The 14,958-nt window shown below is 36.1% G+C and overlaps 1 protein-coding gene across 2 annotated transcripts in view; it reads right to left on the bottom strand.

Moving 5' to 3' along the window:
- Positions 1-14,958, bottom strand: part of CTNNA3 (catenin alpha 3) — a 1,753,506-nt gene that overhangs the window by 607,255 nt on the left and 1,131,293 nt on the right. For both annotated transcript variants that reach the window (XM_043596448.1, XM_043596447.1), the window contains exon 11: positions 4,818-4,974. In XM_043596448.1, the coding sequence (XP_043452383.1) occupies positions 4,818-4,974 (157 nt within the window). The remainder of the gene's footprint in view (positions 1-4,817; positions 4,975-14,958) is intronic.

Here is a 14,958-nt window from a genome sequence, read left to right on the forward strand (position 1 = left end):
TACTTCTGAATTTAGTTCCTTGAGGTTATAACTCATAATGAGTCAATTAATGCAATGATTCTAAAAGCTGAGGCATGTGTTAATATGTTTCCTCTTCCAAATTTGCATCTTAAACAGAGATCTTAAACATTTTTATACTCCCACATGGATAACTAATCCTGGGGATTTCAGGCATCCTGGCAGGCTGGAAAGATAGAGCTTCCTATATCTCCTCACATAGAAACATCTTCTGTCTATACAAAAGACAGACGTTGATGTGGTCAAAGAATCTTTCAGATCAGCAACTTTCTCACAAGTGTTTTGTTACACGTATTTTCAGAGAGTGATAAAAAAAACATAGTGAATGGTGTGGAAATAATTCTTATGGTAAGTGATGGGACAAAACGTTTGAAAATCTATGCATTTAAGAACTTTTTCTAATTACTTGCAACACACTGGAAGTTTTTATATAAATAACATTAACTAAAAAGGGCCTCTTTTGGACAACTGAATGTCAGAGAACTTAGCCTGCCAAACACCCTTCTGATTTTACAGGTGGGTTTTTGTTCACTGTTTCATTTTAATTTTACACACAAAAATTTTAAATATATAATAAATTATAAATTGACAAGGTGGCTATATTCCTTACGATTTTCAAGAAAGAACTGATTGTACTTATGTTAAGAGTTTTCTGTGTATAGCTGGAAACAAAAGAATCCAAAAATAGCTTCTAAAAAGTGGTACTTTTGACTTCTGTGCATCAAGAGAAATTTGGTGATGATATAAACATACAACTTAAAAATCATCAATGATATTTCTATATTTGGAAGTGCAATAGTTAAAAGACATTTGCTATTATTTTAAGAGCTATTAGTCAATATTGGATTATTTAATTATTCTAAAACATTATATAAGACATTTTAGTGATGTGATCTCTACCTTTGCTAATGACAATAAAATGATAGTTTAAACTCCAAGAATCCTTTCACACCAATTTTAGGTTTTAAGTTTTGTTTATATTTTAATATGGAGAGCTGATGTTCTAAGACTCTCCAAATTTTCATAACTGACTAGGAGACAATGGGGATCTTTTCAGGGCCTCTATTATTTATTCTTAGAAAAGAAAAAAAAAAGAATTGAGTATTGCTGTTAACTACTGAAAGAAAGCCCAGGAAAAGGATGAAATATTTATAAAAATTTTGAAAATATAATATTCTCTAGATAATTCACAAATATGAACCAACTTCTCAGTTGTTCTACCTGGCAAACAGGAATCAGAAGTCTGTTAGTACAAACAGCATATTCTGAAAGGTTATTATAAAGTACCAGCAGAGAAGTAGTTCACTGCTAATCATATCTGCAACTTTTTCTAAGAAAATCAGCTCCACACAAAAGCTGCCAGATTGAGACGGCCACCATCACAGCTATTTGAACCATGATTACCCATCCATTGGTTGCCCTGGGATCTTAGACTTAGGACTTCTAGCCACATACTAAAAAAAGATGTATAAAGCCAGCTAGATTCTTACTTATTCAACTAGGGATATTCAGAGAAAAGATGCTATTATCTGTGGTAACAGATGTTGAAAGTTACGATGTAATGAGAGTCATCGATGGGGCTCATGCTAAACTAATACAAGGTAAGTTTATGAAAGCACAGAGACCTGAGAAAGGAGTGGATGTCACTGAGTGCTTGGGGTAAACATATGTCTCTAGTCAACAGCCATGTTTTCTTCTTTTCTGTTCATAAAACCCTGGATCTGGTTCGTATGGTAAGGCATTAGTCAGAAAGGTTGAATTATGACTGTTCTAAGCCCAGCAGTTTGCTAGGATATGTTTACACCATCTCACAAGACCTGTTTTTATAAAATCTCTTCCCAACTCAGAGTTCAGTGACATCACATCAGTAGCTTGACACCTGTCAACATGAGAGTATTTATGCCACAGAAATCAGGAAGTGCTACAAATTAGGACTACCATTTCCTCTGGCCCTTGGTCAGTTATTAACCATTAATCACCACTCCAAGCCCATCATGGAAATCCCATTTCCTTTTGCCAGCAATTTGTCCAGAGATAGATTCAGGAACAAGTTTTGACCTATGACAAGTAAGACAAAGTCTGATGGAATCACCCAAGAAGGATTTCCTCCTGATAACTTGAAGCCAACATGCTTGCCTTCCTGCCTTAGGTGGTACGTATAATGCTTTGAGATGCAACCATAACGGAAAGTCAGTAGAATACAGAGATGTCTACATAGGTCATTAATAACATAAACCACTACCAACTAGGGCATCCAAAGAGCAGCCAACTAGGAACAGTTCACCCTGGGTATAGAATATAATGGAGTGTATTATCTATAAAGAATTTTAAAACAATAATGAGATACATTAAATATTAGTCCACTTTTTAATTATTACCCTGTACTGAAAATTCTAAACATTGTTAGTGATATTCCTCACATATCTTCACTATTCCTATCCAAGTCCTTTGGTATGCTTTTGCTGGTAAGTCTAGAATCAACTTTCTTAAACATCTAGTTACATGAAGTAATTGCAGATTTTTGTTATTTAGGAAACTTCCATATGAGTTTTCTGTTATGTTACGCACAGCATTCTGTTCACAGAAAGTAGCAGACTCAGAAGGTTGCTAGGTCGGGTTAATCCAGCACTGAAAGGAAAAAGCATGAACATCTGCTCAGAGGCCCTACAGAGCTGCTCAGATGCCAAGCCTTCTACAGCTCTAATCATGCAAGGCTTGGCCAATTACGGTTCCTGTTCTTGTGTGTCCTGGAGAGTCTCCCTATTGTGCTATTAGTATACCTATAATAAACTGCCTTTACATAGAGTATTATGAGAAGTTTCCTTTGTTTTGTAACCTAAAGAACCAACTAAAAACCAGAATTCAACACTTAACAATTAAACAAAAGATTGCCCCAATTCAAGATGTTGATTGGATACACATATGCACAAAATCTATACTAAGAAGACAGCAAATGGACAAAAAATGTTAATAAGACATTATTTATAGCAATTAAAATTTCAATTTATATAAATGCTAACCAAAGAAGAACAGATAAATGAATGATTTTTTTAAAGAATATATAATGATGTGGGAAAATTCAGCTAAATATTTATGATATACCTAATGACACACTTATTTAAAAACATAAATGGAAATAAATCAGATATCAGTGTTGTTATTTCTGAATAGTGGAACCAAGGAATGTTAATACTTTTCCCATACACTTTCTATAATTTTCAAAGTTTTTAACTCTATAGAAATAAGACAATTTTGAAACAATTATTATGAATTTTCTATCAGACTCTGTGCAGACCACTCAGAGCCTGGAACCTGCTTCAGATTCTGTGTCTCCCTCTCTCTCTTTACCTTCCCCCACTCACATTCTCTCTTTCTCTCTCAAAAATAAATAAAAATTTAAAAAAATTATCACACATTTTCATATCATTAATGTATCATGAAAATATACTAGGGTTCTGACACTATTGTTCAAGATGAGAATATATATATGCATGAAAGAAATGAGTTCCACAGGTTAGACAAACCACATCAGGAAACTTTTAAAAGATGAAATAATGTTAGAAATTCATGAGAATTTGCATTTTATAAAAAATAATACTGTCACATTCCAAGAAAATCTCTTTTCAAAAAAAAGGAAAATGTGATTTATTTTAAGGAGAGCCTTAATTTAAAAAAAAATTTTTTTAACGTTTATTTATTTTTGAGACAGAGAGAGACAGAGCATGAACGGCAGAGGGGCAGAGAGAGAGGGAGACACAGAATCGGAAGCAGCAGAGAGCCTTAATTTTTAAGACAAATAAAAAAGATTAAAGAGTAGTTCTTTGCTATTACAACAATATAATCAAAACCCAAGTTATGCTTCTGAGAATATGGCTTTATGAGAATAATTTCATAATCCTGTGGGATGCTGTTCTATTCTGTAATAAAAGAATCATTTAGGTTTGACATGAAATCTCAAACACATCTGTAAGTGACATAGTTAGATGTTTAGATTTATTTATTTGATTGTTTAGATCACCATTATTCAAATACATATACAGGAAGCTGAAGTACATAGTGTATCTCAAATCAATGAAGAGTTTTCCTGTGTATCTATCTATCCATCTCCCCCCCCCACTCTCTCTCTCTCTCTGTGTGTGTGTATATATATATATATATATATATATATATATATATATATATCCATTCTGAGTGGAGAAAAACTCTGTTGGAAGAGAAGTGCAGGGAAATCAAAAGATGTAAATACCTCTTTTTTCTTTTTTTTTTTTTCTTTTTTTTCCCTTCCCCTCCCCCATAGAGGTTAGAGTGGGAGAGAGAGCCAAAGCATAAGAGACTCTTAAAAACTGAGAACAAACTGAGGGTTGGGGGGGGTTGGGTGATGGGCATTGAAGAGGGCATCTTTTGGGATGAGCACTGGGTGTTGTATGGAAACTAATTTGACAATAAATGTCATATAATAAAAGAGAGAAAAAAAGATGTAAATATACTACAGGGGGGAGATGATTTTTTATTCGAAAAGCCAGAAAATGCCTAAGAATTGCAGCTACTATTTTCAATTATGCTTTGTCCATGAAAAAGAGTTTGTTTTAGAGACACAGTGTAAATTGTTGAATTGTAAGGATTACCAGGCATGAGGCTCATTATCTTAGAGTAGACCACACATAGCAGCACTTTGCTTCGAGAAAGATGATCATTAAAAAGAGTCTCATTATATTGCATAAAATTAATTATATTCAGAATTACCCTGCTTCAGAAAACTGACAAGAGCAAACGTATAAATTAAAAGATTTAAGACATACCAGATACAGCGAGGAAGTCATCAATGCTTGTGATGTCATCTACAGCTTCGGTGAGGACATGGATATGATTCTCCCATGTGTGCTTGTACATTTCCATGTTTTTTTTGACCACTTGACTTTTGGGTCTTGCAGCCAAAGCAAGTGCAGCATTAATGATCTGCAAAGATGGAGAATGTTCACATGGTAATTTCTTTGGAGATAGTAACCAGTGTGCAGATAATGGGTATTCTTTAAAAAAAGAAAAATAGACAAATACATCTTTAACAAGGACAATGGTAAAATGCCCTCGTGTATAACTCCCTCCTTGCTTTTGGTAATACTTTAATTTTATTTGCAGCAATAGTTTAATTAATTTTAGAACTACTTATTGTCAATGCACTAAGAATTGCAAGAGATACGAAGATAATTGGTATCTGCCTTAAAGGAGCTTCTCTATTACTCAGTGGGAAGGGCAACATATAAGCATAACTCAATTCAATATGCAATACATATCATAACCACAACTAATGGTCAATAGTCTTTAGAAAGCTAAGAGATCACCTTCAGCAGAAGTCCTAAAGAAAGTCTTCAGGGAAGAGAGACATGTTAACTGGTCATTTGGACTCACACTGCACAACTCAGTAGGGAATGTTCGCAACTATTTGCAAAGCACTGGAATAAGATCTTTGACTTCCTTGAGGTCTTGCAGAATTTTGCCAGTAAATATTCATTATTAAGTAATTCATTAGTTCATTATTCATTCATTCATTCATTCATTCATTATTTCAAATATATTCTGAGTGTCTTTTATGTATTAAGCATTGTTCTAGATTTTAGGGATATGGGAATAAATAAGACAGAAGCAAAATTATTGCCTTCATGGAGCTTTTATTACAGGTAAGCACAGAGGCAATTAGCAAGTTAAGTAAGTCAAATATATGGTCTGTTACATGGTTATAAGAGCCAAGGAGGAAAAAAAATAGACCAAAGAAAGGAGAAAAGGAGTGGGCTGGTTGTGAGGGCAGGAAGTTTGTGATTTTAGCGAGGTCTCACACTGAAGTGGCTAGTTGAGTAAAATCGCTATTGGAAAAGAATGATGGGACCGGACACAGAAGTAGCAAAATTCAAAAGGTGGAAAAATGGAGGAAATGCTGAGAAAATGGTGAGCAGTCTCACCGAGAGCCTGGGTATGCAAAAGAAATCAACAGGAATCTTTGATAGTCCTGTTCAGGACCTGGCCTTATTTGGAAGGCACTGGAGAGTCTCTTTGACTTTTGAGCAATTTGCTCAGAAATAAACTTCATCACTTTTTTAAGATTTATTTATCTATTTTGAGAGAGAGAGAGAGAGAGAGAGAGAGAGAGAGAGAGAGAAAGGATCCCAAACAGGCTGCACACTGTCAGCAGGGAGCCGGATGTGGGGCTGGAACCCACAACCCATGATATCATTACTTGAGCCAAAACCAAGAGCCAGAAGCTTAACCAACTGAGCCACTCAGGTGCCTCAGAACTAAACTTTAGAGAAATTAATCTGGCATAGTTGGCTACTGCAATAGGTTACAGGAGCAAGACAGAGCCTGGACTGCAAGGGTGGAGGTAATGAAAAGGTTTTGACAAAACTTCCAATTAATTAAGGAAGGATGAGGATACATCAAATTATTGCCAAAAATATCATGCAGCCATTAAGAAATCTGTGGAAAATACATCCAAAATAGCACAATAACAGTAGATTACAAAATATTATGCTCCAGAGCAAACACTGAAATGCAAACATGATAGAAATAAAAGTTAAATGAATACATGCATCAATTAATAATGGCTCTTTCAGAGGTATGGAATTTCCAGTGCTTTTTATTTTATTTGTGTGTGTAACTGAGTTTTTCAGATTTTTTAATGGTGAATATGTTTTAGTTTTATACTCAGAATAAATGAAATTCTTTTTTATTTTTTTGAAGTTATTCATCAAAGAAAGATGATAATTAAGGTTTTTCTATCAGTAGCGTGGAAAATGATTTTAGTATTGATGGAAAAGGAGAAGTCAGAGAGCCAAAAAGTCAGTCAGGGTTATAGAAGCAAATGTGTGCAGTTGTTTTGGAGGACAGTGTTAATGAGGAGTATTAGATGTCAACTTTCCTATTAGAGATATTGACATTGAAGTGACCCAGCCCTCCAATACAAATCTCCATACCTGAGCTATGGAATTGGAGCTCATAAAAAAAGTAGTCATTCATTTACTCATTTATTTGTCCATGCATTGAAAGAAAGTAGTTTTATGTAGCAGCAATGATTCAGATTCTACACTGGATACTGAACTCACAATCAAAAAGATTCCACCACAGGTTCTAAAACAGTTCATAATCTAGTAGGGAAATCAGCCCAAAGCCAGGCAATTGCAACATACCAGTGATTCTCAGCCATTAGCCTGTATCAGAATCACCTGGAGAGCTTGTTAAAATACAAATTCCTGAGCCAAACCCTAGAGTTTCTGATTCACATGATGTGCATTGGGGCCTCAGATTTTGCCTTTCCTAGTTCCCTGGTGACAGTGATGTGCTACTGGCTTGGGGTTCCGGTTCTGAGAATCACTGCAAGATATAGACAGATAGTTAGATGATAGGTGATAGATGACAGACAGATAAATAGATAGATGATAGGTAGGTAGATAGTTAGGTAGATGATAGATAGATAGATAGATAGATAGATAGATACAAAGATAGATAAACGCTATAACATGGGGGCTATTGTAAAGGTAGAACAGGATGCTCTATAATGCGTGGGAAAGGTTTCCAGCTTCATAAGGAAAGATGTCCCAAAGGACTAAAATCTGAAAAATGAGCATAAATCACTATAATGTGATATCCTTTTTTAGGAAAGGGCAATAACGTGTGCAATGGCTTAGAAGCAGAGCCAAACCTCACCTCCTAAGGAATATTCAGCAAAAAGGAGGTAGTAATAGATTTTGAAGAAAATCAAAGAAGACAATGGTAAGAATGGAACACCCTTTGGAAAGTTCCAACATATAGAAGGGAAAAGTAAATTGTAAATGACAAAGATGAGAGAAGGAACCATCAAAAGGATGTAGAAAAGAAAGGTATTAGAGAGTCAGATGAGGAAGAAAATTTTTTCAAAAGGTTAAATTGTGTCAAGAATAATGAGGACTAAAATCAGCTTCTGAATGTGGAAAACAGGAGTCAATAGTGTAGCAGAATATTGGGCACAGGATTCGGATTTCACCAAAATATGATGACAATAAGAACAAAAAAGAACCATTTTCTACTCAGTAACCTAAAGGCTGCACCTTACTTAAATGACTTGCAGTGAATTATTGGAGGTAGAGGAGGGGAGAAATTAGTTGCTTGAAAATATTGTGTTGATATTCTTTTATTTCATTTTTATGAAAGAGGATCACATTGAATTTTAGGGAAACACATACTGCTTTTAGCAATAACTACCGTGCAGTATTCTTTGACTTCAGTTTTAGAGTTTTATTAACCTATTAACTTATAATGTACGTTTGTGTACATTGCAAAGCCTCTGGTCTCTGGTGTTTCATTGTCCCTGCAATTGGACAGCTGTGTACATATGTGGTTGTGCTGAAATTATGCCTTTGCAGAAAGGCATACTTTTAAAGAACTGGTGCAGAACCCTCGGTGGGAATATGGAGTCATGAACATAAGACAGGCTATATTTTGTAAGGACATTTTCCGTTCTGCTTCTGATCCAATTTATCTGATTCAACAGTGCACACTATGAGAAAACTTTATCCTACTTGACTATCCTGGTATGTAGCTTAAATCTAAAAGCAGACAAAATTCAGAAGATGTCCTAGCCCTCTTTAAGGCAGAAAAAATCTTCATTCCAATGTCACACTCCTATAATTTTATCTATATATCTGGGGAGGGGGGGAGACAATTCTGAAATCATCTTCTTCCAAAAGTAAAGGTGTACGAAATACACTACACTGCTCTGAGCCATTTTTCTTCAGATTACAGTTGAGATGTGTGCATGTCAGAATCACTCTTCACCCTTAACCCTGTGAATCACCTAGTCAGTTCACCTTCGAAAGAGTCTCTAACTTCAGGAGCTTATTATATTTTAACATGACCAATTTAATAGCCTTCTAAATATTTCCTAATTCCAGTTTTACTCCAAGCCATTCTCCCTACTACAAACACATTTCTTTTTTTTTCTTTTTTTTCTACATTTATTTATTTTTGAGAGACAGAGACAGCATGAGCAGGGGAGTGGCAGAGAGAGACGGAGACACAGCAGAGTCTGAGGCAGAGTCCAGGCTCCGAGCTGTCAGCACAGAGCCTGACTCAGGGCTGGAACTTATGAACTGTGAGAGCATGACCTGAGCCAAAGTCGGACGCTTAACTGACTGAGTCACCCAGGCGCCCCCACATTTCTTTTTCAAATGCAGAAATGACCACATCCCTCCCTTGCTGATAACCTTTGACAGAATCCTAGTTAACTAAGAATAAAATCCAAATACCTTTTCACTGATTCACAGTCTAAAATCCTCCACAAGCTGGCCCTTATCTACAGTTCTCTGTGCTATGATAATCCCCTGTTCCCCCATGTTAGCCTATGTTCTGGCCATACTGTCCTAAGCTCCATTTCCTGATGATACCATGTATCTTTACATCTCTATGACCCCTTTTACAACTGAAAACACCTTAACATTCTTGCTCCATTTCCTTCCCTGCTCTGGTCCATCTGAGGAAATATATCTTACCTCTAAAAACTGTTGAAATGTCACTATATACTGTGAAACCTGCCCTATTTCCTATAACCAGGTAACAGAATTGTATTCTGTATTCTTGTATTCTTGTATTCTTGTATTCAAACTCTTTGTTCATATAACTAAATAGTTGTGGTATTGTACAACTGTTTATACACATGTCTGCTTCACATGAGCCTCTTTCATAGGTGGGACTGTGTCCTGTTCATCTTTACTTCTTGTTACACTAAGCATGTCAGTCAGAGTTATTACTATATTTATAAACTACCTCTAAAACACACGATTCTATTCTGTCTACAAATCTATTCTAGATACCTCACAGAAATGGAATCATGATATTTGGGCTTTTGTGCCTGAGTTTTCCACATATAATAATATCTTCAAGGTTCATCCATGTGCTAGAATGTGTCAAAACCTCATTACTTTTTTTTTTTAATTTTTTTTTCAACGTTTATTTATTTTTGGGACAGAGACAGAGCATGAACAGGGGAGGGGCAGAGAGAGAGGGAGACACAGAATCAGAAACAGGCTCCAGGCTCTGAGCCATCAGCCCAGAGCCTGATGCGGGGCTCGAACTCACGGACCGCGAGATCGTGACCTGGCTGAAGTCGGACGCTTAACCGACTGCGCCACCCAGGCGCCCCAAAACCTCATTACTTTTTAAGGCTGAACAACATTCCACTATATGTACCTACTGTATTTTGCTTCTGCATTCATCTGTTGATGGAAATAGGGTTGTTTCCACCTTTTGGTCATTATGAATAATGCTGCTAGGAACATTGATGTACAAATATGGGGTTGAGTCTTGGTATACACCCAGGAATAAAATTTCTGAATCATATGATAATTTTATTTATATTTAATTATTTTGAGGGAATATCATACTATTTTCAGCAATGGCTTCAGCTTTCTCCATTTCCACAACAAACAAAAGCTCCATTTTCTCCACATCTTTGCCAACACTTATGTTCTGCTTTTGTTAAAAATAGTATCCAGCATCATGTGTGTGAAGTAGAATCTCATTGTGGTTCTGATTTTATTTCCCTAATCATTAGTGATATTGAGCATATTTCATGGGCTTATTGGCCATTTATATACCTTATTTGCATAAATATCTATTCAAAAATTTTGCTCATTTCTAAATTAAGCTGTTTGGTTTTTTGTTGTTGAGTTTTAGGGATTTTAAAATACATTTTGGATATTAATCTCTTAGCAGATAGAAGATATGCAAATGTTTTCTCCCATTCTGTGGGTTGTCTTTTCATTCCCCTGGTAGTGTCCTCTGTTGCACAAAAGTTTTTCATTTTAATAAAGTCTAGTTGATCTATTTTTTCTTTACTTTCCTGTGCTTTTGGTGTCATATGAAAGTAATCATTACCAAATTTAATATCGTGAGTTTGTTGTCCTATGTTTTCTTGAATTCTGCAGTTTTAGCTATTATTTTGAGGCCTTAGATCCATTTTGAATTAATTTTTGTATATGGTGCAAGGTAAGGGTCCAACTTCATTCTTTAACATGTGGATATCCAGCTTTCCCAGTACCATATGTTCAAAAGACTGCTCTTTATCCACTGAAAGATCTTGGCACCCATGTCAAAAATCATTCAACCATATAAGTATACCTTGCAAATACTGCAGGTTCCATTCTTGACCCCACAACAAAGCAAGTCAAATGAACTTTTTGTTTTTGATTTTTCAGTGCAAACTGTAGTCTACTAAGTGTGCAATAGCTTTATTTAAAATAAAAAAAAAACAAAACATAAACAACATGTATATACCTTACCTATAAATATTGCTAAAACATGATAACCATCATCTGAGCTTTCAGTGAGTCATAATGTTTTTGCTAATGGAGGGTCTTACTTGGTGTTGATGGCTGATGACAGATCAGGATGGTGGTGGCAGAAGGGTGGGGTGACTGTAGCAATTTCTTAAAATAAGATAAAAATGAAGTTTGTTGGGTGCCTGGGTGGCTCAGTCGGCTAAGCATCTGACTTCAGCTCAGGTCATGATCTTGCAGTCCGTGAGTTTGAGCCCCCGGTCTGGCTCTGTGCTGACAGCTCAGAGCCTGGAGCCTGTTTCAGATTCTGTGTCTCCCTCTTCTCTGATCCTCCCCCATTTATGCTCTGTCTCTCTCTGTCTCAAAAATAAATAAACGTTAAAAAACATTTAAAAAAAATGAAGTTTGTTGCCTCAATCCTCCTTTCATGAACAATTTCTCTGCAAAATGTGACAGTTTGATAGCACCTACCCACAGTAGGATGTTTTTCAAAATTAGAATCAATCCTCTCAAACCCTGTCGTTGCTTTATCTACTCAGTTTATGTAATATTCTAAATCTTTTGTTTTCATTTCAACAATCTTCACCAAGAAGATTTCAAGAGTCTTCACCAAGAGTACATTCCGTCTCAAGAAACCACTTTCTCTGGTCATCCATAAGAAGAAACTCATTTGAAAAAGGAACCCTCATGCACCGTTGATGGATATGAAAACTGATGCAGCCACTGTGGAAAACAGTATGAAGATTCCTCAAAAAATTAAAAATAGACTTATCATATGATCCAGTAATTCCACAACTGAGTATTTATCAAAGAATATGAAAACACTAATTTTTTTAACGTTTTTTATTTTTGAGACAGAGAGAGACAGAGCATGAACGGGGGAGGGGCAGAGAGAGAGGGAGACACAGAATCGGAAACAGGCTCCAGGCTCTGAGCCATCAGCCCAGAGCCCAACGCGGGGCTCGAACTCACGGACCGCGAGATCGTGACCTGGCTGAAGTCGGACGCTTAACTGACTGCGCCACCCAGGCGCCCCTGAAAACACTAATTTTAAAATATATAAGACTCCCTATGTTTACTGTAGCATTATTTACAATAGCCAAATTATGAAATCAATCCAAGTGTCCATCGATAGATACATGGATAAAGAAGATATGGTGTATATATACAATAGATTAATGAGCCATGAAAAAGAATGAAATCTTGCCATTTGTAATGATGCGAATAGAGGTTGAGTGTATAATGCTAAGTGAAATAGAGAAAGACAAATACTGTATGATTTCACTCATATGTAGAATTTAAGAAACAAAACAAAGAAAGAGAGATAAAAAACAAAAACAAAAAACAGAATCTTAATGATAGAGAACAAACTGATGATTACCAGAAGGGAGGTGGATGGGAGGATTGATGAATGGGAAAAGGAGATTATGAGCACACTTATCATGAGCATGTATGGAATTTTCGAATCGCTATATTATCACCTGAAACTAATATAATGTGTATATTAACTATACTGGAATTTTAAAAAAAGTTTTAAGTTAACTAAAGAAAAAAAATAAGCAACTCATTTGTTATAAGATTTATCAAGGGATTGCAGCAATTCAGTCCCATCTTCATGCTCCACTTCTAACTCTAGTTCTCATGCTATTTCCATCACACCTGAAACCAACACCTACTATCAAACACCTGCCTCCACTGAAGTCTTGGGCCCCTAAAAGTCATCATGAGAGCTGCAATCAACTTCTTCCAAACTCCTGTTAATGTTGATATTTTAACCGCTTATCTATGAATCACAAATGTTCTTAATGGCATCTCAAGTGGTGAGTCTTTTTCAGAAGGTTTTCAATTTACTTTGCCCAGATCCATCAGAGAAAGCACTCTTTATGGCAGCTCTAATCTTATGAAACATAATTCTTAATACTTGAAAAGTAGAAATTACTCCTTGATCCATGGGATACAGAATGGTTGTGTTAGCAGGAATGAAAACATTAATCTCATTGTATATCTTCATCACAGCTCTTGGGTGACCAGGTGCATTGTCAATTAGCAGAAATATTTTGAAAGGCATATTTTTTTTCCTGAGGAGTAGGTTTCAACAGTGGGGCTAAAATATTCAGTAAATCGTGTTGTAAGCAGATATGCTGTATCCAGGCTTTGTTGTTCCATTTATAGAATGCCAGCAGAGTAGATTTGGCATAATTCTTAAGGGCCCTAGAATTTTTGGAATAGTAAATGAGCACGGGCTTCAACTTAACGTCACCAGCTGCATCAGCCCCTAACAAGAGAGCCAGTCTGTTCTTTGAAACGTTGAAGCCAGGCACTGATTTGTCCTCTCTAGCTATGAAAGTCATAGATGACATCTACTTCCAATAGAAGCTTGTTTTGTGCACATTGAGAATCTTTTGTTGAGTGTCATCACCTTCATAAATCATCTTATCTCAGTCTTCAGGATAATCTGCTGCCGCTTGGCATTAACACCGGCTGTTTCATCTTACGTTTTTGTGAGAGAGACATCTTTCCTTAAACTTCATGAGCCACCTCTGCTAGCTTCAAAACTTTTTCTGCAGCTTCCTCATCTCTCTCAGCATGCATTGAAGAGAGCTAGGGCCTTGCTCTGGATTAGGCTTTGATTTAAGGAAATGTTGTAACTGGTTTGATCTAGCCAGACCACTCAAACTTTCTCCATTATCAGCAATAAGGCTATTCTACCTTCTATCATTCATGTGTTCCTCGGAGTAGCACTTTGAATTTCCTTCAAGAACTTTCTCTTTGCATTCACAACGTGGCTAACTGTCTGGCATAAGAGGCCTAGCTTTTGGTCTATCTCGGCTTTGATATGCCTTTCCCTATAAGCTTAATCATTTTTATAGAAAGTGAGAGATGTGAAACTCTCCCTTTCACTTGAACACTTAGAGGCCATTAATGGGTTATCAACTGGCCTAACTTAAATATTGTTGCACCTCAGGGAATAGGGAGGCCAGAGAAGAGGCAGGAATTAAGAGGAATGGCCAGTCTGTGTAGCAGTCAGAACATACACATTTATCAACTAAGTTTGTTGTTTTATATGGGTGTGGTTTGTAATGCCCAAAACCAATTACAATAGTAACATCAAATATTCTTGATCACAGATCACCATAAAAAATATAATAATGATTAATAATTTGAAATACTGTAAGAGTTACCAAAATGTGACACAGAGACACCAAATGAGCAAATGCTATTGGAAAAATGGTGTCGATAGACTTGCTTGATACAGGATGCCCATAAACCTTGGTATGTAAAACAAACAAACAAACAACAACAACAACAAAAACAGTATCTGTGAAGCACATAAAAGTGAAGCACAATAAAATAAGTATGCTTGTATATGCAAAGATTTATTTCTGGGCTATCTGTTCTGTTCCATTGACCTATAAGTCTACTATAAGTCTACTTTTATGCCGGTACCATACTGATTTGATCACTGTAGTTTCTAACTTTTGAAATTAGGAAATGTGAGTCCACCAACTTTGTTCTTCTTCCTCAGGATGGTTTCAGCTATTTGAGGTATCTTGAGATTCCATATGAATTTAAGATGTGTTTGTCCTATAGCTGCAAAATCATTGTTGGGATTTTGCAATAGGGATTGCATTGAATCTGC

This window comes from Prionailurus bengalensis, chromosome D2, assembly GCF_016509475.1.
Source record: "Prionailurus bengalensis isolate Pbe53 chromosome D2, Fcat_Pben_1.1_paternal_pri, whole genome shotgun sequence".
NCBI lineage: Eukaryota > Metazoa > Chordata > Mammalia > Carnivora > Felidae > Prionailurus > Prionailurus bengalensis.